The sequence below is a fragment of the Gracilinanus agilis genome, chromosome 2 (genome assembly GCF_016433145.1).
Source record: "Gracilinanus agilis isolate LMUSP501 chromosome 2, AgileGrace, whole genome shotgun sequence".
NCBI lineage: Eukaryota > Metazoa > Chordata > Mammalia > Didelphimorphia > Didelphidae > Gracilinanus > Gracilinanus agilis.
In genome coordinates this window covers 218,778,562-218,803,292 of record NC_058131.1, presented here as the reverse complement: position 1 = coordinate 218,803,292, position 24,731 = coordinate 218,778,562, and the positions used below count along the sequence as shown (strand labels likewise).

Here is a 24,731-nt window from a genome sequence, read left to right as displayed (position 1 = left end):
TTTTTCTCTTTTTTTTTTTTTTGAATTTTATTCTTTTTTTTTGAATTATTTCTTTTGCCAATTGATTTCATGCACCCCCGTGACTCACTTAGCCATGCATCCTTAGCTGACTTTTTCAGGGGATAATGTGTTAGTTAAATATTTTCCTCAGGGGGATGTGTGTTAAGTTTTTATAATCATAATGTCTGAACTATAATCTATATTGCAAGTCAATTTTTACTCCTGTAGAAGTAAACTCAGGGGGGTAATGTTAATTCTCAGAAGAAAATGTATGTTCTGTAATCTATAATTTAAAGTTTAAATTCTTTGAAAGTAATTTCAGGATAAGGATTTTGCCATCTCCCCAGAATCCAGACGATGAACCTGTTTGGTGGAGGCACCAAAAGATGCCTGCAGAGCCTTCACTGGATCATGAAGATCGAATTTGAACTTTGGGGCGCAGTTGATCTGAACTATGGGGTTGGATGCATTTATTTTGAATGGACAGTTTATGCCAGAAAGGGGGACTGTCCCCTTAATGGTTTTTTGTCAATGTACCGAACATTGGTTTTGTTCTTTCTCCCTTTTATCTCTAAATTATTGTAAACTCTAATTTGATTATATTTTCCTGATCCATTGGGGAGATTTGTCTCCCAAAGAATCACAGGGGGGCAATGTGTTAGTTAAAATCATCTGGGGTTCTATTTGGAAGGATTGAACCTCAATATAGTGTTTGACAAACTTCTGTGGACCTGTGGGGGTCCTTAAAACTACATTTCCCATGGTCCAACGGGTTTCATGGGTTTCCTGTTTTGGATGACATATTAAAGGTGAGGGACTATTTTAAGTAGGGGGTAGTGACTTGGAACTTCTTCTTGAGTTACCTGAGCTCGAGGAGAGAGGAAGGTAAATGGCTGAAGTGAGGTTGGAATAGGTTTTTCTTACAGGCGCGTGGTCAGTTTATCTCTATCAGCATGGCTTTTATTAAAATACTATTCTCCCTTTTGATCTCGGCCCTCATCATTTTTAATCATAACAGTACATAACTACAAGATCATTTAAATATCAAAGAAAATAATATCAATATTTCTTTCTACTCCATACACTCATCTTTTGACATCTATACTACCATTCCAATACACAAATCTCATAATTTCTCAGCTCAATTAATACTTATATCTACTATAGTCCAGTCACCCATAAGCAGAACAGACTGAATCTCACCATCATTCAGAATGCCAGAATCCAAGATCTTAAACACTAAAATTTAGAACTTGATCCTTTCATGTACCCTTCTTCCTCACTCCTACTGAACCTTATGTTCTCTGCTATCTTCAGTTTCTCAATCCTTCAACCTTATTCTTCAGACTCAACATTTCCCTTCTATCTTCACTTGTCTTGTTACTAAGTCTGGACCCCAACAAAAACCTTTTAAACTATATTTTAAGCTATGATTCTATATTTCTTTGTTTCCTGCCATATGAACTTTGCCTACCTTCAATTCTTAGTAAACTCTTATCCATTTTCTCTGCTTTAGTTTCTAGGATGTGGAATATCAATAAAGAAAACTAAAAAACTGAGCCAACAGATTCCACAGGAAATACATGTTATTTAACCTCAATTGTCCCCTCATTGATCCTTGGAAATTATTTTAATCATCTCCAACTGATTGTCTCTCATACTTTTGGCTTTAAGTCATCTCATTCACTACTAAAAGCTTCAACACTGAAAACAAAATAAAGAACACAATGGATTTCTAGAGATGTTTGTATTAAAATATTAATGTTCATATATGTTTACATGTCAAAGTGGGAAAAGTCTAATTATATTTTTATGTTAAAATTCTATTTCTTAATAAAAATACTATGCATATCATTTCATAAATACATACACTTCAATGGAAAGGAATATGAAATGCAAGGCCCACTTACTTATGCCACTGTTTTCTTTGTCTCCTGCATTTTTTGCAAGGCTCATAGCATATTCACATACTTCAGCAGCTTCTCGCTGTGCAAGTTGCCGAAGACATGCAACTGCTGCCCGCCGGAGTAATAAATGGGAACTACATAAATGAACCTGTAAACATCAGACATCAGAACAATTCATGAAAAAGAGTACTGACTTATTCAAATAAATTGGTTAACAACTAAGAAGGGCTCTTTTACATACAAAATCTTTACAACAAAAAAAATACAAAGCTCTAGCCTTCTGTATGCAGAGGGTCACTTAGAGAGTCTAATTTGTTTGCTGAGCACATAGTAAAATCTTATAGAAAAGTCAATTAGCCAGCAATCTCAGGCCATTCTTCAGAGGGTCCTAATTCCCATTTCAGACACAATCACATAAGCTTATAAGCAACAAATGAAGTTGAGGGTCAAGGATAACTAGAAGTAGATACACTAAAAGCAGTAAAATATGTCAGTTTGCAGCAAGGACAAAGGTAAAAAGAAGAAGCCTATAAAAAACAAAACTCCAAAGCAAAGCAGTTTTAGTGGAAAACTCAACAGATCTGCATATCTCAACAATAACTAAAGTATTACTGGTTCAGTAAAGCACATAGTAGAATTGCAGAATGTTAAGAACTTTCAAGACCCTATTAAATAATCTAGTCCAATCTCTTCATACAATCAATGACTTGTCAAATATCACAAAACTAGTAAATGGAAAAGTCAGAACTTGAGCTTAAATCTTCTTATTCAAACTCCATGTTCCTTTTTCACTACATCAAGCTACTTTTGGGGGCTAAATTATATCGCGTATGCTATGTTTAAAAAGGTAAATAAATGTGTGGTATATCTTCAAAAGATTTTTTAAATGTTAAACTTTAGTTATTTGGAAAACATTATTCCCCACCATGAGACAAAGTGTTAAATATATTGTGATTTGTTTTTATTTAGAATTTATTATTAACACGATAGGATTTTAGAAATCATGACATCCAGACAAAGGAAAAAAGACAAGTCAGTAAAAAGAGACAGAGAGAAAGACAGAGACACACACATACACACACAGAGAGAATATGATCAAGTATATCAATCAATGAACACTTATATACTTATTATGTGCCAGCCACTATACTAAACATTGGGAATACAAAGAAGTAGTAAAAGTGCTCCCTGTCCTCAATTAGGGTATAATCTAATGGAAGAGAAATAGAGGCACACAAAAGATATATACAGAATAGAAGCCAGGTAGATTTAGAAAGGAAGACAGTAACTATGGGGACTGAGAAAGGACTGATGGATAAGGTAGCATTTGAGCTGAGTCTTAAAGGAGGTAAATAGGAATCACAGCATCTAAGTAGTATGGAGGAAGAACATTTCAGGCATGGGAGATAGCTAAATATGTGTGAAAAACAGCAAGCAAGTTATTATGGCTAGACCATAAAGTGTGTGGATGGTCAGATTTGTACTTTAGGAAAGTTGCTTTGACAACATTGCGGAGGATGGGTGTAAGAAGGGGTAAAACTGGAGAGAGGGAATCCAATTAGGAAGCTATTATAATAAGCTAGAATAGAGGTGATGAGAACCTGGAATAGGGTATGTGCTAAAGAGAGAACAGATGAGGAAATATAAAGAAAGAACTCAAAGTATTTGGCAAATGATTGGAATTACCATGGAAGGAAGCTGGAGTAAGCATGAGCAGTTGAAGACACCAGTTGTAAACATGTTGTCCTAAGAGGATAAAGGTACCTTGGACAGTAATAGGAAAGTTTGGGAGAGGGGTGAGTTTAAGGGTAAAGATGAGATATGAAAACATAACTCACATGTTAAGTTTCATATGCCTATGGGACATCTAGCTCAAAATGCCCAACAGACATTTGATGATACAGAACTAGAAAGTCAAGAGAGACTAGGCCTGGATTAACAGGTCTGAAAATCATCTGTTCAGAGATAAAACAAATGAACCCAGAGAATCTGATAAGACTACCAAGTGAAAGAAAAGAAAAATAAAAAGATTAAAAAAAAAAGATAGTGTAGAGTTGAACTCATTCTCCAAGGGGTCAAGATTAGGATGGAAGAGGAAATGGCGGGGGTGAGGGGATGGGTGGTGGGTGGGTTGAGAATGGGGAGTGGGGATGAGAGAATCATAAAAACTCTGAGAGGAGATAGTATCCATAAGGAAGACAAAAATGTCAAATGCTATACAGAGTGAAGGATGAGAAGGGAGAAAAGACCATTAATTTTGTAACTTTAGAAAGAGCAGTTTTAGAAGGATGATGAGATCAGAAGTCAAATTGCTTCAAAGATTTAAGAGGCAAAGAAGTGAAAGCACCAATTGTAGATGATTTTTTCAGGAAATTTAGATAAGAAGGGAAAGAAAGACATCACCACCATGCTCACTAGCCTTCTCTTTCTGTAAGATTTCTCTATGCCTCTGGTCTCTTATTCTTAGTCATTTTCTTCCAGAACTTCTATTTTAAGAAAAGGTCTCCAGACCAGCAAGGGTCATTACCTCATTCTTCTTTGGTCCTTATTCCTGACTTTCCATGATTGCTTTCTCTACTATGCCCCAAATGTGGGAACTTCTTTTCTCTCTTCACCCCATCTCACTTTTCAGCTTCCTTTTATGTAATATCTTCCATCATCAAAATGTAAGATAAAAGGCAGGAACTTTATCTCATTTTGCTTCTATTTGTATCTCAAGTGTTTAGCTCAGTACCTGGCACATAGTAAAGGCTTAATATATTAATATGTGCTTGTCAACTTGACTAGCAGACATGGTAAGATCTAGTGAGGGTATTAGGGATGTGGGTAGACTTGGGCATGTTGGCTATAGCAGGGAAAGAGCCAGTAGTTAGGGAGAGACAAGATGGGGAAAAGAAAAAAAAAACAACTTTCCAGGTATCTTTCTACTTTCTATCAGCAGTTCTGCTTCATTTCCACTCTATAGAACACCAGGCACGTATCCCTAGTAGTCCTTGAGTACCCCTTACACTCTTGATTTTCAGTTTCCTTTTGTGTCTTGTCTTCCTCCATTAAAGTATAAGCTCCTTGAGGATGAGGATTGTTTTTTTTTTTCTTATTTGTATCTCTAGCACTTACTGCAGTGCCCAACACATAGTAGGCACTTAATAAATGTTTCCTGGATTTATGGAATAATGGTAAGGACTCCTGATGGAGAAAATGGAATAAATGCATGTAAAAGGGTTGGCCCTAGTAAGCATAAGGGCATCATCAGAAATTAGAATGAAAGAAAATATAAAGAGGATGATGTCAAATGGATGTGAGATAAGGATGGTTTGAGGAAAGAAAATGGCTTGAAACAAATGCTGTGGAATGTTAATAAATTGGTAAAGAGTAGAGGCTATAGTGATGGCTCACGTAAGACTATAAAATATTTGTGGCATACCCATCACCATAGTTTTGTGATTTCCTCCAGTTCCATTTAGTAGGAGTTCCATTTAGAAGGAGGAAGTGAATAGTGAGAGTAATTCAAAGTTGGGGTTTGATTCAAGAAAAGAAGAATTTTTTTAATTAAAAAAAGACAGAAAATAGTATAAAGTAAAATTGATTCTTCAAGGGTTCAAGACTAGGATGAAAGATTACTACAGATAGAGCAATGATAAAAGTGAAGAATAGCACTAAAGGGTGGAGGGGGTAGAAGTCACTGTGCCACAAAGAATAGGTCTAGATAGAATGAAGTATAAAGAAAGATAAAAGATTATGATCAAATAATGGGAATTCACATTTCTCAAATATACAGTAAAAATTTATTACATGCCTACTATATGCCAGGCATTGGCACAATTCCTAGTTTAATGTTAGAGATACAAATATGAAACAGAAAGGTAGCCCCTGCTCTCAAGGAGCTTATAATCTAATAAGGAATATAACCCACAAGAAAGGAGGTAATTTATAGAAGTAGGTAATTGGAAAAAAAACTTCCAAAATGAGTGCAGTCATGTAGAAAATGAGATATCTAAGGAGATATATCTATCATCCCTCCTTAAATGAGATTGAAGAGTTCATGGCTCTACCTTCCAAACAGAAGGGTGGAGGGTACAGATGAGGTGTAAATATCAAGGCTAATTAGATCTTGCAAGTTGATGAGATTTCCCAATGATAAGTTTATTGGGAGCATGGTAAAAAAGTAAAAAAAAAAAAAATCTAAAATGTGTAGACCCCTAAAGATTATGGCAAGAATAAGAATATGAAAATTCCTGTGTGTAGCTAATTGAAGCAGACTGAATGAATAGTTTAGGGGGGTTGAGTACACTGAGGAACAGAGAAGAAGTTAGGGCATTTAAGAAAGTATCTACAGGCAAGTAGAAGTCTCCTAGAAGGAGGGAAGGAATGGCAGTATAAAGGAAGACTGAGCCAGGCAGTGTACTCATTAAGAGTTGAGGGGTGATAAAAATGATAGAGAAGACAATTAGTTAGGATCAGTATCACAAGAAAGGGGAAAATAGGAGGCAACAGGAGTATCCTAATCATTTTTGATATGCATCCAGGCAGAGTAGCAAATCTGCTGATAAAGAAAACTGATTAGAAGTTCAAGGGCACCATCAGGAGTTTCACTCTCATCTTCCTTTACCCTCTCCCCATCCTGCTCCCAAAATACAAAAAATATATAGAACTCTCTAAATATTCAGCAAATAGAAAACCTAAGCATATAATTATATACCAAATGCTTAGAGCCTTTTAGTATATTTTTAATATACATGGTTTTTTTGAACTTCTCTGTAGGAAGAGAGACAGGAATTACTTTAGGTGGAGGAAAAGGAGGTGTGCACACATGTGTATTCACAAATTATTAATCAGTTTAACATTTCCTTAGGTTTAATTAAATCAAGAGTAAATATTTCAACATTTTCTCCTCTGATTTTTAAATTTCATCTTCCTTAGGTTATATCTATCAGAGGCCTGATATTTTTTCAGACACCTATCAAGAAAGCTTGGGCTTCCTCAGTATTTAGATCTGTATCTAACTTTAAAATTAACTTTTTATTATTAAAATACAGTTAGTAAAACTAGTAAGAATAAACTTTAACTCCTAATAAGAAGTTATCTCCCACCATACAGCACACAGATGTAAATTCTAGTAAAGCCTGAACTGGAAAAAATTTTATGAAAACAAACTGCAATTAAGAAATATTTAAAGCTGGCTGGTCAAAGGCATCATGCTAAAGAATAGTCATTCTTAGAAATATAATTTTCTGAATATTCATTAAGAACAATTTTGCATCTTATTTTACTAACTTTAAGATTTGTTTTTGTAACCTTAGCAAAATAGGTGTTCATATGAATACTCTGGGTTTAGAAGTAATTAAAATGTTATTGAAAATAATTATAATACTCAATATGAGCCAAGTAGGGCACACTAGCAGACCTCATATGAATACTAGTTAAGAAAGGGTTTACAGTAACTTTAAAAGACTTCAGGTATGCAAAGTGTAAATTGTTTTTCTAAGAAAAAATTGCTCTAATAAGGCCAAGGAATTTTTTTCCTCAAAAGCCAGCAAACTTAAGAGAATTATCTATTCTTTAGGAAAGTAAATAAAATGTTCTCTTACAAAATTCTTGAGTATACCTGAGGATTACATTTTTTTCTTCCCTCAAACATAAAATAATTTTTTAAGATCAAAAACATACTTTATTGGAATTCAGATATGATGTAAAGAAAAATCTCATTTTCTAAAACTATAACAGCCTATAAAAAAGAATTATACTATAAACTATGTAGAAGCACTTCAGAGATGAAATATAATGATTCTTAAGCTTTGTTAGTAAATTGCTAAACTTGTGCACAGATAAATGTTCAAAACTATCAGTTTACTAAAAATGAAAACAAAAAAGGAAATGCTAGAGTGTCAGAAAAATCACCAAGTTACAATGCTAATTTTAACTACTTCACTATTCTTGGCTACCCATCAATTACTGCTTGTTATACATTGCTTTAAAAAAAGACCAAACACAAAGAAGCCAAAGAAATGCCTGTCTGACTAAACTATCCTTCTGTTCCAATCAAAGCTACTTGGCAGACAAGTCATATAATGCATCACTCTGATAAAATGTTAATAACTATAAAAAATAGAAGGTGAAAATGGGTTTTCTCCAACAAATCCCATCTATAAGCTATTTGAATGTTAGTTTAGAAATTGGAACTTTACATCTAGTGGGGAAAAATCTAGATAGCCAAGAGGAAATCAAGAGGACATAGCATGATAAGAAAAAGGATTTGAATATAAGAAAGTTTGTAGGGATGATCTCATTAATTCACTCAAGAAATGGGGTTTAAACTTATTCACTGGAATCACTATTACTTAAGCATGTGTAATTAACAATATACTGTACTCTCAATGCATTCAAAATCTTTTCCATTAAAAAGTTGGAATTTTTTAAAAAGTATATAATAAGCATGACTAGCAAATGAGGATGAGAAAACCAAAGACTGGTAAAAATGAGTACCATTACTCCTAATGCCAGTCTTTTTCATATAATGTTTAACACATGTCTCTTTGGGTCATTAGCAAAAGACAACTATGTTAGAACAATATACAAAATTATAATTTTCCACTTAGGCCATTATAGGCAGAAGTAACATTTTTGGATTTTTTTTTCCTTTGTGGCACTTTTCAGTTATATAAGTGACAGCTGTGGAAAGAAGACATTACTTGTAAGCAGACAGGTTAAAAGTATAAAGATAAATTTTTAAATAATTTAAAGGTTAATTTAGAAGTTATCTGATAAATAATATCCTAAAGGATCTTAAGAAGATCCAGTAAAAGCCAATCATGAATTGAGTAACCAAATAACAAGGTCAAAATGAAAAAAGGCAATTTATAATCTTTTTAGTGTTTTTTTGACTCTTCATACCCTCTTAACCATTTTTCTTTATCCTAATTGGCTACCAACTCCTAATGATTCTATCACCAAAAAATCTCTTCATCTCCTCTTCACAAATATGACCATTACCCTACTTCAAGCCCTCATCACTATTCACCTACACTGTTTTAACATCCTAACAGGACTCCTTTCCTCCAGTGTCCCCTCTCTCCAATCTATTCATCACATAGTTGCCAAAATAATCCTCTTAAGCCATAGGTTTAGTAGTCAACTAAATTAAAAATGATATTAAAAAAAGAAAAAAATGTGTAAAATCCAAATCATATAGAAAACATTAACTGAAATTTTGCCTTGAGAAATAGAATTGAAAGTATAACAATTTTTATTACTTTGGTAAAATAAATCTCATGGTCAGTGCTTAGAATGCTAGAGACTCAAATATATAATATATTCTACCTTTACAATGAAAAGACCTACAGATAACATGGTAGACATCAGCTTGTCAAAGAATCAGAAATAGAAAGGCTGCCTTTTAGTCTCTATCAAGAAAGAATGCTACAACTAACAATCCCTTAAAGTTTTAGGAAAGAGCAGAGTTTGGAAAGGGAAAGGCTTAGTCAAGACAGATTTGGGTTAACTGAAACACTTCCTAAAATGCAAAGTGAGTTTAGAAAATGAAGGAAGTACCTGGAGTGAGTTCATGGATGTCATGCTGAAGCTGAGCTACAATCAAGAAGTTATGAGAAGCAACCATTTTTTCCCTTAATAAATACATTCTTCAATTCCTAACACAAGTAAATTAAAAGTGTCTTATACTTACACAAAGGCTAGGAACCAGACTGGATAGATTGACATGCCGTGGTGCAAACATATGTAGCTGTTGGAGGCAAGATATGGCAGCTGCCTGAACAAGAGAATCTGAGTGGTCTTGTGTGATTGCACAACCAACCAAACAGGAAGAGCGGATTGTTGAGATTGTTGCTCCATTCCCTAATCCCAGGTACAAGAGAAAATTTTAAAAAATGCAATTATTTTATTAGGCTCATCACAAAAATTATTAAGCATAATTATATTTTATCATGAAAGGTCTAGCAAACCACTTTACTAGGGATTTCAAATTTTCTTCAAAAGGTAAAAAATACTTCTGATAAAGTTCTCAGTAATCGTCTTTTTAATTTTTTTTTTTTAAACCCTTGTACTTCGGTGTATTGTCTCATAGGTGGAAGATTGGTAAGGGTGGGCAATGGGGGTCAAGTGACTTGCCCAGGGTCACACAGCTGGGAAGTGGCTGAGGCCGGGTTTGAACCTAGGACCTCCTGTCTCTAGGCCTGACTCTCACTCCACTGAGCTACTCAGCTGCCCCCTAGTAATAGTCTTTTTAAAAAACAAAACAAAACAAAACAAAAAAAACCTTACTCTCCATCTTAGAATCAGTCCTGTGTACTGGTTCCAAGGCAGACAGTTGGGTAAGGGCGAGGCAATGTGGGTTAAGTGAACCCATTAACTCCCATCTCTAGGCCTGGCTCTCAGTCCACTGAGCTGCCTAGTTCCCTCTTCAGCACTAGTCTTTAACTCCTTCACCATCCTATCTGAAAGAATTTAAAGAGCACCAAAAGCTGCATAGCCCAGAAAATTAATAAATACTACTACTTATTCATCTTGACCCCAAATTTCAGTTCTCCAACAAATGTTAAAGGGATTGTATAGAGACATTGAGTAAAATAAATCATATTATATATCAAAAATAATACTAAAGAGAATATTCTAAGCTAAATTCTAAAGAGTGAATTCATTTAAATCATCTGCCTAACATAAAAAAAAAACAAACAGTTTTATAGATGGAAATGGCCTAAGAGGAAAATTATAATTTTGTATATTGTTCTGACATAGTTATAAGTGAGAAAGAAAAAGGTAGAGAAGGAAATAAGAAAAAGAAGGGGGAGAAAGAGGAAGGAGAGAGAAAGAAATAAGGGTGGCAAACTATTTTATTATGGAAAAAAGTTTATTAATTATGCATGCTTAGTAAAAGCTAATTCATTTATTTTAGCATAATTCTTGTGGTGGATGATCTAAGAATTATTATACTGGTTCAGATATTTTCCTAAATCCTACCAATCAGTATCATAAACTTTAAGAAAATATTTAATCATATTTTTTATTGTATGTCTGTATTTTTTTCTTTCAAAGAGCTGTCATTTTATTATTAATAATAGTTCAACTATATTAGTATTTTAAGGTCTATAAAGCACTTTGTATATTTCATTTGATCTTTACAACAATCCTGTGAAGTAGGTACTATTGTTAGCCCCATTTTACATATGAAGAAACTAAGACTAAGAGCAGCTAAGTAACTTGCCCTGGGTCACACATATAAGGACTTTTTTTCAAATGAAAAAACTGAGGTTGTGGCAAAATGATTTGCCCAAGATTATACATTTTCCAACAACCAGAATTCTTTCCATGGGCAAAAGGAAAATATTTGAAAACATAAGGAAACAACAGAATTCTTTCCATGAAACTTCTTCCTTCCCTTCTTTAACAAAGAATTATCACCTTAAGATTTAAATGAGGTTCATTTTACATTTAGAGTTAATTTACATTCAAAATAAGATGCCCTATATTTCTAGTATTCCATAAAATGGAGTTGTCACATCTCAAATTTATATGATGCCAAGAAGAAGAATTTTGAAAGGGGGGTGTACCAGTCTTTTTTGTTAACATCAAAGTTTGAAATCCACTTACCCTGCAGTTCAGGTCCAACAGTGGTTATTATAGCACCTAAACATCGACCCAAACATTGATGAACTTCTGTATGAGATGGTGGAACTGTCAACAGCAATGTGAGAACTAGGGACAAAGTTGGCTCGACATAACCACGATACATTGGCCCACTAGAATCCACTATCAAAGCAAGTGAATGAAGAGACCAGGTCTGAAATCAGAGGAAAACAATGAACTCTATTGGAATAGCACAAGATATTTTAAGCTGATTTCTTACTGCCCATCTCTCATATTATGGAAATCTCTATTCCTTAAATTTTTTTTTAAATTATATGCTTTACCACCTCCCCCAAAAATCCAAAACATTTAACTAAACAAATGCATAAAAAATTACATGCAAAACCACAAACCTCACATTGTTTACAATTTGCTTAAAAATATATAAATTATATTTGTATGCTAATATAAACACCCTCTGTTTTTTTTTTAATTTTATTTTAAACCCTTAACTTCTGTGTATTGACTTATAGGTGGAAGAGTGGTAAGGGTAGGCAATGGGGGTCAAGTGACTTGCCCAGGGTCACACAGCTGGGAAGTGGCTGAGGCCAGATTTGAACCTAGGACCTCCTGTCTCTAGGCCTGACTCTCAATCCACTGAGCTACCCAGCTGCCCCAACACCCTCTGTTTTTGAGTTCCCTTTGGATTTGTTTTATTACTTGGATACCTTTTTCTCTTGATTTTGTGGCTGTTTTTAAATGTAATCATGGTATTTATTATTCTTATTCTCTTTTTTCTCTTTTCATTTCTTCCTATATTCCCCTTGTTTTCTTATATCTCCAATATTTTTCATTTCTAATAACATAATATAATCCATTACATTAAAATATCACAATCTATTCATTCATTTCTCCCATTCATTGCTCCAGGAATAGCCTGGATATCTATTGTCCAAATATCAACTTAGGGAAGTTTAGAGAAGTTGGGTAAAGGCTGATAAATTTTTTGGCCACAGAAACTCTCAGAGATCAACTACTAAATTATAACTAAGTTGTGATCTAGATAAGTAGAGAATGTACCACCACTGATTAAACTCTGGGATGTTTAATCAAATCTTGGTACTTGATGGTTCAAAAACTTGTGAAATTTCGTATTTGATGCATTTTGATGATAAAATTGTCCTGGTATTTGACATTTATTTGGCACTCAATGTGCTTGCTAGAACTTGCTAGTTTGCAAAACTTTGGGAAGACTATGGCCGCTCCAGTCAAAACAAAGGATCACGTATTAGTTGAGGAACATAAAGAACAGCTCAACACTGAGGAACTATAGGAATTTCAAAGAGAACAGCACCAGCTAGTGGCAGGGGAATTTTTTTCAAATGAGGAAGAAGCAAAGAGGATGTCCCTACTTCATTAATCAAGAAACTTTGTGCAAAATGAGTGGAAGTGTAAAACTTTGTTGGAAAATATTGCCCTGATAAAGTTTTAATAAACAGAATTGTAAGCCTGTTAAATGATCAGACCATGTCCCATTTTAGAGGAATTTTGAAAGAGACAAAAAAACAAACATCATTGAATGGATTTCTTGTGAAGCTTATGCCAGTGAATCTCAAGCAGGGTTCAGTAGTAATAAGGGATAGAAAAATCATAGAGAAAACTCCAGAAGGGCAATTACCCTCAGATATCATACAAGGGGACTTCTCTTCCAGACATTGATATTTTTCCTCCCCATCATCCCATTCGGCCATGAATTCCTCTCAATATAGGTAAAGTTAAATTAAAATTATTTTATTTAATCCAATTATATTTTTAACTTATGTCTATGTATTATTAATGTTTATTTAGTAAAATACAATTCCATTAATGCATATAATGCCTTATAAAATCTGGGGTTTCTGGGTGTCTGAAATGGATTAATTAAATTCACATTATTCCATATGGAAAAAATTCATTTGGTACTTGACTTTTTTGGTATTTGGTCTGTCTTATGGAACAAATTAATGATTAGTACCAAAGTATCACCCACTACTTTGTAACATAAATAAATAACAACTAACATTTATATAATCTCTATTGTGTACCACAGACCGTGATAAGGGTTTTACAATTATTATCTCATTTGATCCTTATGACAACCCTGAGAGTAGGTACTATTATTATCTCCATTTTACAAATGAAAAAAAGAAACTGAAAGTGACCTCACCAGGGTCACAAAGTTAGTGAGTATATGAAGCAATATTTTATTCTTTTTATTTTTAATTTGTAAAAAGTTTCTGACAATTTATACTCCCCCAAAAGAGAACATATCCATGTACAAAGTAGAATAGAAAATGACAAATGAAACTGTATATTTCTATCATGTATAGCTTGTTTTTTAAAAATCATAATAAATTCATCATGTTACTTTTAAAATTGTCTTGTTTATATTTCTTTCTGAAAATCTTTCTGAACATCTGTCTTTTGTGCATTTAAAAAAATGCTTCAATGACTTTTCTAAAGCAACTCATGAAATCTTGCCCCCACCATTTCTTCAAATAAAAAATTAACCACAAACTTTGTAACAAATAAGCTTAATCAAGTAAAACAAGTCCACATATGTTCCATGTCTAAAAGTTCACCTTATTTTGCCTTTTGAGTCCTACACAGCTCTGTCAGCAAACTTAATTATTAATCCTCTAGAATTTGCTCAGTATTCTTAAAGCTTCTTTATAGTGTTATTGTTACTTTACAAATTATTTCTACTAAAATAAATTTTCACACTGAGATGGCTCATAATATGGCTTTCATGAGTGACTTGTGAAAAGTTAAATACAGCAAATGCTGTTTTCCTGGCATTTTGGGTTAATGATAACATTAAAAATATCTCCAAAGTGTAAAAGGGAATTCTTGGTTCTCTTTGAGTTCACACTTGTGAAAAGGGAATCCTTTATTCTCTTTGCTAGTTGGAATTAATACTTTGATTAAGAATAATTTTGAATCAACACAAGCTTGAACTAGGTGGAAGAGTTTGTAAACCACTTAGTGAATTCACACCCTACCTAGTGCTAGGTGAGATAATTGGAGAGCTCCACCCTTTTTTCTAACTCAGTCAGGAGAGTTCACATTCTCAGAAATTGTGAACCCTTCCAATGAGTATTTATTTACCCCTCCAGACGGTGCAAATTGGTTCCCACAAACACTAGACTATTTGAAAGCTGTGACTGGCCCTTGTGAAGAGGGGAGGAGACAAGAAGCTACTATAAAAGGCCCTGAATTTCTGAGGCTAGGGAGGGAACACCAAGAAGATAGTTGACTCCAAGAGAGGAAGTTGGCTTGAAGAAGAAGGTCGGCTCAAAGAAGAAAGTCGGCCTCAGGAGTCACCTTGAGCTCAAGTCATTGTCTTGACCTGCCTCTTAGAGAGAACTTGGGTGAGTGTATAGCTGGCTTTCCCTTCCAGTTTTCTGGAGAGAGTTTAATTCCAGTTAAAGGTTAACAAGTCCTGGCTGAGGCAAGCACTGGAACACTATTTAGTTAGATAGGTTAATGTCTTCTCTACCCTTTTGTATTCTTCTGTTTTCACTCTTTCCACCTCTTTTGTAAATAAAAGATTTTATTTATATATTTAGCCAAACCATTAATTTTAACACTTACAAAAGCAAAATTACAAAAATCTTAGAATTTTTAAATTGAGGGGAACAGCAAAGACCATCCAGTCCCAGATTAAAACGTAAAAGAATTCCTCTACAACTTACCTGAAAAATAGTTGTCTAGTCTTTGTTTTGCCTACAAGCGAGAATATGCTACTTCATGAAGCACAACTCTACCATTACCTCTGTCACATTTCTAGATAGTTTTAATCAATACAAAACTTTTCCTCATATCGAAAATCTAGATTTTTGCTAAAAAAACATTTGATACCAAAAATTAAATAAACACAATCTAGAATGTAAGAATACCTCCAAAGCCCCAGTCATGAAGCAGAGGTGATTCTAGATACACTGAGTCATAGCATTTGGAGCTATAAGTCCAAAATCAGGAAAACTGTGTAACAGTTTTTATATGAAAAAATTTTGGGGGAAAATGAATAAGAAATTTCACGTAGAATTTAACAAAATGCTTCAACACAAATTATCACATACTTAATTCACAGAGGAGAAAATGTATTAGAAAGTATAGCTGGGAGGTGGTAGAAGAAAGTAACAGAGTAAGGAGCTTCCCCCACCCAACTCCTCTAAACAAATCTAAAATATATATCAGATTAAATCCTGATGAGCAAAAACCATTTAAAAAATTACAGTGATTCATTTTTCTAACAGAGGTTAGCACAGATGTCTGAGGACATTGAGGACAGGGCGTGGTGTGGAACATGCCATGTGTGGAGCACACCAGGAGGAAAAAAAGGGTACGAACCAGGATAAGAATGAATTCTCAGACTCATTCTGATTTGCCCAAAGGCCCACACTGGAACATCATGATAGGGCAAGTGTGAACTGGCAGCTTGGTTGCTCATTACATAGTTCCAAGTAACAGATCCAAGGTGGAGACTGAAAAGGGGACCTTCACTTCCCTACCTCTCTCTCTCTTCCCCCTGCTCTTTCCATAGTGATCTCAGGAACTAGGCAGTATCATAAAAGAGGAGCAAAGTCAGAAACAAGCAGGAGTGATGTGACTCAGATGACATTTACAAACCAAAGTTTCAGTTCCAGCTTCTAGCGGAATAAGCAATGAGGAATCCCAGACTCAAGGGAAGTCAGTAATTCAGGAAAGGAAAAACGTTATATATTAAGAGGGATTGGGAAAGGCTTACTGTAGATGGCAGGATTTTACTTGGAACTTGAAGGAAGCCAAGAGGTAGAGATGAGGAGGGAATGCATTCTAGAAATGGGGGGTGGAGGGGAAAGAAAGACAGAGAAAATGCCCAGAGAAAAGAAATGAAATATCTTGTTTGTATAATAGCATAAAGGCCCATTTCACTGGATCTCAGATGTGGCAGGGAATAAATGTAAGAAAACTGGGGGAGGAAGGGTTGGGAGAGAAAGGGAAAAGAGGTTGGTTATGTTGTGAGGAAGATTAGTTAGTAATTACTAACTAACTAATCTTCCTCACAACAGTTATGAAATAATTTGAACACCAAAACATAATTTTATTTATGAACCCGGAGGAAATAGGTAGGAAAGTGACATGGCTGGACCTTTACTTTAAGAAAATCACTTTAGGCAGAGTCAAGATGGTGAAGCAGAAGCAGGGAAAACTTGAACTATTTGAATCATCTCCAACCAAATTTAAAATAATGCTTCAAAATGAATATTGGAGTGACAGAATCAACGGAAAGCAACTTGAAAGGTAGTCTGAGAGGATGTGGTTCACTGGGATGAGAGGAGAGAGCAATCAAAAGCAAGTTCCAGGCCCAGCCCTCGCTCCCAGCCCCCTCCCCCCACCCAACCCCATCTATTCTTCTAGGTTTCTGAATCTGAGCTGAAGCCAATGTTGAGACCAAGACCCTGCCTAAGCCAACAGCAATGCAACCCCATGCCCACTGCACTGCTTAAAAAGTTCCAAGTCTGAAGTGAGAATCCAAGTCCTAGCACAGGGTAGTCTCTGGTGTGCCTAGCTGATGCAAGCCAAGGAGGCTAGCCTCTGAGCCCCTGCCCAAGCCCAAACCAAGGTCCCAAATCCCGGCACAAGGGTCAGTAAGGCTTCTGGCAGGTGTCAGCCCAAGGGGAGACCCAGAGTCCTCACCTAAGCACACAATGAGATCCTGAATCACTCAAGCACAAATTTATACCAATAAAAAGAAGGTGGTAGAGGGAATAGTTGACCCTGGAAACTTTACTCTCATCTAAACTGATCAAAGGAGAGAAGAAAAAAATACACAGTTGAGTACAAAAAGTATATTTAATTCAACAAGGAAATAGAAGAGAAAGGGAAGAAGAAGATACTGATGAGGACTGATTAAGGGACAGATTAGTTCTAAACAAAACAAACTGTAAGGAATGTATGCAATATTTATAGCTCTTTTTGAAGTAGTAAAATGAGAGACTGAAAGGATGTTCGTAAATTGGGGAATGGTTACACAAATTACTGTACATAAATTGAAGGAATACTAGTATGCTATAAAAAATTGGTGATGGAGATGGTTTCCGGGAAATCTGAAAGATTTTCAATTTCCTACCTGGCTATTAGTCTTTTGGTCTTCTCCATTATTCCCCTACTCTCAGATATCCCAGGCTCTACTTTTCAGCTTCCTTTTGGGTTCTGTGTCCCCCCGTAGATTGTGAGATCCTTGAAAGCAGGTATTGGCTTATTATCTGTTTGTTCTTGAAAATGTTAACGCATCTGATGCTCACACACCTCATCTTTAAATGATCTGGGTGAAATAGACGACCTCTCAGGCCTCCTCCAACTCTAAATTTGATGATGATACCAGGAATACAAAATTCCATTGCCTTGTATGTTGATTATTAAAAACCAATTGATTCAGTAAAGCAAAACAATTTTAAATGACCTCTAATCTGTCTCTCCATACTTTCAGACATTTAAGATGTTTTGTTAAATAAAACACCTGAAATACTCAGATAAAAATCAAGCAAGACTTATGAAACAAGGAAGCATATATTCACCAGACCTCCCTGCCACTATCAGAGAGGATACCATGTGAAAAATGTAAATGGAAAAGTGATTCTCTAGGGTTATTTAAATGAACTTTTAAAAAACTACATTAAGCTGATTGCACCATGTAACACCTTCAAAAAGTGATCATGAATTTAGGAATTAAAACATCACAAAAATGTAAAAAAGAAAAACATTAAATGCATCATTTATTGACCATAACACATTATAAATTATATTCAATAAAAGGCCTTGAAAGCAAAGAACTTATTGGAAATTAAAGCACATAATCCTAAAGAATGAGTGGATCAAATAACATATTTCAGAAACTATCAATAATTTCACTCTAGATAATGACAATAATGAAACAACATGGGAAAATTTAGGATTTGGTCAAATCAATACATAAGAGAAATTTATGTCCCTAAATATCTTCAACAAAAAAAGAAAGATCCAGATCAATAAATTGGGCATACAACTAAAAAAATATAAAATCAACAAATTAAAAACTTCCAACTAAATTAAAAAAAGAAATCCTGGAAATCAAAGCAGAGATCAACACAATAAAAAATTTAAAAAACCATTGAGCTAATAAATAAAATGAGGAACTAGTTTAAGGAAAAAACATTAGCTAATTTGATTTTTTAAAAGAAAAGAAAATCACTATCAAGGAAATCAATTTAAGAAAAAGAAAAAGACCTAGTATTATCAGATCTAAAACTATACTATAAATTTTAAAAAAACTATACTATAAAGCTATAATAATCAAAACAATTTGTTACTGGATAGGAAACAGAGAAGTTGATTGATAGAACAGATAAGTTACACAATATATGGAAGTACATGAACAGAGTAATCTAAATTTTTGATAAACCTAAACATCCCAGCTATTGAGACAAGAACTCATTCATCTATTTGCAAAACTGGAAAATAGTCTGACTGAAACTAGCAGCTCATGTTATATACCAAGATAAGCTAGAAATGGCAAATGATTTAGATATAAAGGGTGACATGAGCAAATTAGGAGAGCATTAAAGAAATTTCCAGTAAGATCTATGCAGAGGGAAAGAGTTCACAAACCAACAAGAGATAGAGAGGTTCAAAGGAGGTAAAATGAACTGTTTTGAATAAGTAAAACTTAAAAATTTTTGCACACAAAAAAAGCCCAATGCAGCTAAAATGAGAAGAAAAGTAAGGAAAAAAAATTTTAAACTTTATAGCAAATTTTTTGATAAAACATTCATTTCTACACCATAAAGGGAACTAAGTCAAATTTATAAGAACAAGAGCCATTCCCTAGCCAATAAATGGTCAATGGATATGAACTGGCAATTTTCAGAGGGAGAAATTCAGGCTATCAATAACCATATACAAAAAATGCTCTAAATCACTACTAATTGGTATAACATGTGAATTAAGCTAGCCTTGTAATATGCTGGTAGTAATATGGGAATAGGCTAGAGGTAATAGGGAAATTAAGGCAGAAGTAAGGTTGTAATAGGGGATAAAGCAGGTAAGGGATTAAAGGTAGTGTGAATAGGAATAAGGCACTGTGGATATGGTTTGTGGATCCCTAAGGCAGTAAAGTGGATAAGGAGAGTACAATAGTGGAGTGTGATAAATTGAGGTGGTAGGAGAGGTAAAAGAATTGCAAGGGAGAGGATGAGGTATTTTGGGCAGTCAGCTATGCTAACTGGGAGACATAGATTGGGTACACAGGTTAGAGAGAGAGACACTGAAGGGAAGCAAACTGAGCCCTTCAGGTAGGAAGGGCACGTCTACAGACATAGGTTAGGACCAGCCAAGAATGGCTTGAAATTGACTAGAGGGCTTTCTAGTCAGTTTCTCAGGTTCACAAAGGAAGAGTCCAGAGGAAGTATTGAGATTACACTTCCTCCAAAATGGTCACCTCCAATTCCCTTCAGGACCCAGAGACAATATTATTCCTTTCTTCCCTTCTCCCTCTCTTATCAATCAACTAATGAACTAGCCAAAGGTTTGATTAAGTGACAAACAGGGTTTAATGAGTTTTAGGGTTGATTGGAAGGTATGGAGGGATAAAAGGTAACTCTAACAGCCACTTAGAGAAAGCTTCAGATGGGGAAGGGAGACAGGAATGTGAGACTGAGAAAGGACCTGCCTTAACTCAGCCTCGAGAGGTTTTGTAGCCTATAGGGTTAGGAAAGTTGGATAAATGATTCAAGAGATAATTTGTAACAAGGGTAAGCCCTATTTGACTATGGGGAAACTAAATCTACCAAGTTTGAAAGCTAACACCCAGATCCACCCTCCTTTCAAAACTCACAGAAATTCAGGAAGGGGAAATGATGATTGGAAATAGGAAAGGTTAGGGAGATCCAAAGGAAATAGTTAAGCTAACAAAATTTTAAGAGAAAAGCTGCAGAATATAGGCCAGGTTTTCAGTCCAAAGATAGAGCTCAGTTGACCATCCTACTCTCATCGAGTCTCCAGGGTCAACTGACTAACCTCAGGATTCTAAACCCTTTTCAATTGTCAGAAACTCTGCAGTAAGGCTTTGCTGTGTTAATATGCACCCTTTTGCACTACATTGGAGAAATACAAACTAAAACAATGCTGGGGTAGCATGCTATACCCCTGAGATTGGCAAAGCTTACAGAAAAAGAAAATGGTAAATGTTGGAGAAGCTATGAGTAAACAGACACTTTCAGGTACAGATAGTAGAGGTGGGAAGCTGTCCAGACATTCTGAGAGGTAGGTTTACACCCCAAAAGAAATTTTTAAAAGAGAAGGAACAATATATGCAAAAATATTTATAACAATTCTTTTTTTAGTAGTAAAGAATTAGAAACTGAAGGGATACCTGCCTATCAGTTCAAGAATGACTGAATAAGCCATAATATATGAATATATATACTTTTATATAAGAAATAAGGAAGGGGATGATTTTCAGAAAAACCTGGGAACATCTGTATGAAATGAGTTTATGCAACGTGAGCAGAACTAGTAGAATTATATATACAGCAACAATGTCATAAAAGATAATTAATTATGAATATCTTGGAAACTCTGATTATCACAATGACCAACCATAAATTCAAATAAGTCATGGTGACATACACTATCCATCTCTAGACAGAAAGCTGATAAACTCAGAGTGCAGAATGAGTTTCTTTTCTTTTCTATTTTCTTTCTTTTCTATTTTTTGGGGGGCATGGATTTCTTTCTTTACTATTTTTTTTGGACATGGATAAAACTGAAATTTTATTGCAAAAGTATGTATATATATTTGTAATGCTTTTTGTTTTTCTTGTTCTTTGTGGGTGGCACAATGAGGAGAGGGTAAGAATTTGGAATTGAAAATAATATTGAATTATAAAAAAGAAACTATAATTAGTGAGACTATATTAATATAATTAGGGCTCCCTTATCCATGATTATACTTTCTGTGTTTTTAATAACCCACAGTCACAGAAACAACACCACCTGTGGTTCAGTTACCTTGATCAGGAAACTTCAACAATCTGTTTGCTGATAGTCTATTATATTTTCACTTCCACTTTATTTTTTAAAATGCTGGGGGGGGTTCTTGTTTTGTTTTTTATGAATGAGTGGAAGGCTTCAGAGAGCTGAACCAAGGGATAAAAGAGGAGAGAAGGAGCATGTATATATGAGGTCAGCAAGTGTTTACTTATATCCACAGTTTGAACTGTCTGTGGTAGGTCTTTGAATGTATTCCCTGTGGATATAGGGCCCCAAATGTACAAACTGTTCATTGAAATTTTAGATAATAGCAACAGGAACACAAACTTATGAATAAATACACAAACTGAATAGGACTATTGAATTTTAAAATAATAAAAGGACCTCAAGAATCAACTAATCAAAAACACATCACTTTTCAGAAGAAGGAATTAGGTCCATAGAGATAAAATGATGAAGGTCATATAGCCAGCTACTGGCAGAGAAAGAGAAGAATAGAACACAGAAGAATCTCAATATTCATTTAGCAGAAATAATCAAATGATCCAAGTTTCTAAAGTCAATGAAAGCATTGTACAGCTTCCTGCACTGGACATATATCTCTTCCTCCTTTTTACTTTTGGAATTGGTTCACTCTCTATAAGTAATATCTGCCCAAGATATGTTCGCTGTTGGAAGAAATCTACATTTTCATTATGATATATTGAAGAATTTGTAATTTGGAGGCAAAATTATCTTTTTAAAAACAATTTTCACAAATTTTCAACTAACCAATTTGAAACAACTGTACCTGGACTTCAGGTGAAGTTCCATCCTGGGCCAGTGCTAATAAAATACTAACACTAGTCTTGAGGTGTTGTCCTGATCCTATCCCTCCAACATATCGATGCAGACAACCAAGAGCCAATGAATGGCCAGTTCGGGAAACAACATCTCGAGCAGATTTTAATCTGAGGAAAAAAAAAGTTTACATTAAGATGATTACTTGTAAAAGTAAAATCTGTGAAGAATTTTAGTGAAGTGGTACAAAATATATCAAAGTAAAGAGGCATATGATAAAAAGAAAAGAAGTAATGTAATATCATTCAGTAGTAATAAAGGATGGTCCATATGACCCATCAGTTTCCAGAGAATTATTTTTACATTTAACTGCAGTAACTCTTTGTCATAATACATGGTTAATTTTTACAAAACTTGCAAGTGGTGCTGATAGGTATGTATATTCTATAGCAGTCCCATTCAGAAGATGTTTTAAGTCTTTAGTTCTATTTTAACCATAATTTTCTTCAATTCTACATTGTTCCTTTTGCCTATATTTTTCTTAAAATTTGTACAAATTTGCAAGAGGAATAGTAAAGTCCCCTATTATTATTGTGTTACTATTTTTGTCTTCTTGAATTCACTTTAATTTTCCTTTACGAATTTATATGTTACAAATTTGAAGCTGATAGTTTTAATATTAATATTGGTTGGTTGCCCTTTTCAAAATAATGTCATTTCCTTGTTTATCATAGTTATGAAATGGTTTTGCTTTGATAGCATGACTACTATTTTTACTTTTTTGAATTCCCCTAATGCAAGATAAATTTTATTCCAGTCTCTAATGCTCATTCTATGAGTATCTTTGCTTTTTTAATGTGTGCTTCTTATAAGCCACAACTCATGGGGTTTGGTTTTCTAGCTAATCTTTTAGCTGGATATAACTCATTTTACAAGATCATTAATTCCATTCACATTTAAAGCTATAGAGTATGAATACAATTACAAAGCGCTTTTCACACAAATGAAGTCAGACTAACAAATGGAAAAACATAATTGCTCATGGATAGGCCAAGCCAATATAATAAAATGACAATCTTACCCAAATTATTTATTTAATGCCATACCAATCAAACTACCCCAAAATTATTTCATAAAGATAAAAAATTAAAATTCATCTGGAAGAACAAAAGATCAAGAATATTAAGGGTATTAATGGAAAAAAATGAAGGAAGGAAGCCTAGCCACACATGATCTCAAACTATATTATAAATTGGTAATCATCAAAACAATCTGATTTTGGCTAAGAAATACAGTAGTGGATCAGTGGAATAGGTTAGATAATCAATACACAATAGTGAATGACCATAATAATCTAATGTTCAGTAAACCCAAAGATCCCAAAAACTGTTGGGGAAACTATAAAACAATATGGTAGAAACTAAGCATAGACCAGTGATAGTGAATCTTTTAGAGATGGAGTACTGGGACCCATCCCCACCCCACCTCCTGACTGAGTGCCATGCCCACCCACCCATGTAACCTGTCCTGCCACCCCCACCTTATCCCACACAGGGGAGGAAGAAAGCACTCCCACTGGGCTGCTGGGTAGAGGGGTGTGTGTGATGTGAGGAATGTCCTCACCAAGTATAGAGAGGGGGAGGCGAATGGCCAAAGCTCTCTGCCCTGCTCCAGTTCTGCCACCTGTGAGCCACCCACCTTACTCACTGTGTGTTCCCATTGAGTTGCTGGGCAGAGGGGCAGGGGATGTAAGAAAATGCCATTAGGTGTGGTGGAGAGGGGAACTAGAGCAGCTCTGCCTGAGTCCCTCACCTTTCTAGAAAAGGCACTTGGGGGGGTGGCCGAGTGCCCACAGAGAATGCTCTACATGCAACCTTTGACCATCTATGGCCATGTCACAGGTGTGCCATCAATGGCATAGACCAACATTCTCTTCATACAGCAAGATAAAGTCAAAATGAATACTTGATCTAGAAATAAAAAGTGATAACACAAACAAATTAGAAGAACATGGAATAGGTCAGACTAATGGACAAAAGAAAATTTTATGACCAAATAAGACACAGCAAACATTACAAAAAATGAAATAGATAGTTTTTATTATATTAGATTAAAAAGGATTTGTAAAAACAAGACCAATACAACCAAAATTAGAAGGGAAATCACAAATTAGGAAAATATTTCTATAGCAAGTATCTCTGGCAAAGGCCTCATTTCTCAAAAGAGAATTGAGTCAAATTTATAAGAATACAAAGAATCATCCAGTTAAGAAGTGGTCAAAGAATATGAACAGGCAGTTCTCAGATAAAGAAATTAAAATTATCCATAATAATAATATGAAAAAATGCTCCAAATAACTGCTGATTAGAGAAATGTAAATTGAAACAACTCTGAGATACCACCTCATACCCA

General features: G+C 34.7%; 1 protein-coding gene across 1 annotated transcript in view; it reads right to left on the bottom strand.

Annotated features, from left to right (window-relative positions):
• Nucleotides 1-24,731, bottom strand: part of HEATR5B (HEAT repeat containing 5B) — a 141,201-nt gene that overhangs the window by 65,570 nt on the left and 50,900 nt on the right. The window contains exons 19-22 of the mRNA XM_044659584.1: nucleotides 22,330-22,489; nucleotides 11,511-11,700; nucleotides 9,589-9,758; nucleotides 1,911-2,055 (exon numbers count right to left, since the gene is read on the bottom strand). Of these exons, the coding sequence (XP_044515519.1) occupies nucleotides 1,911-2,055; nucleotides 9,589-9,758; nucleotides 11,511-11,700; nucleotides 22,330-22,489 (665 nt within the window). The remainder of the gene's footprint in view (nucleotides 1-1,910; nucleotides 2,056-9,588; nucleotides 9,759-11,510; nucleotides 11,701-22,329; nucleotides 22,490-24,731) is intronic.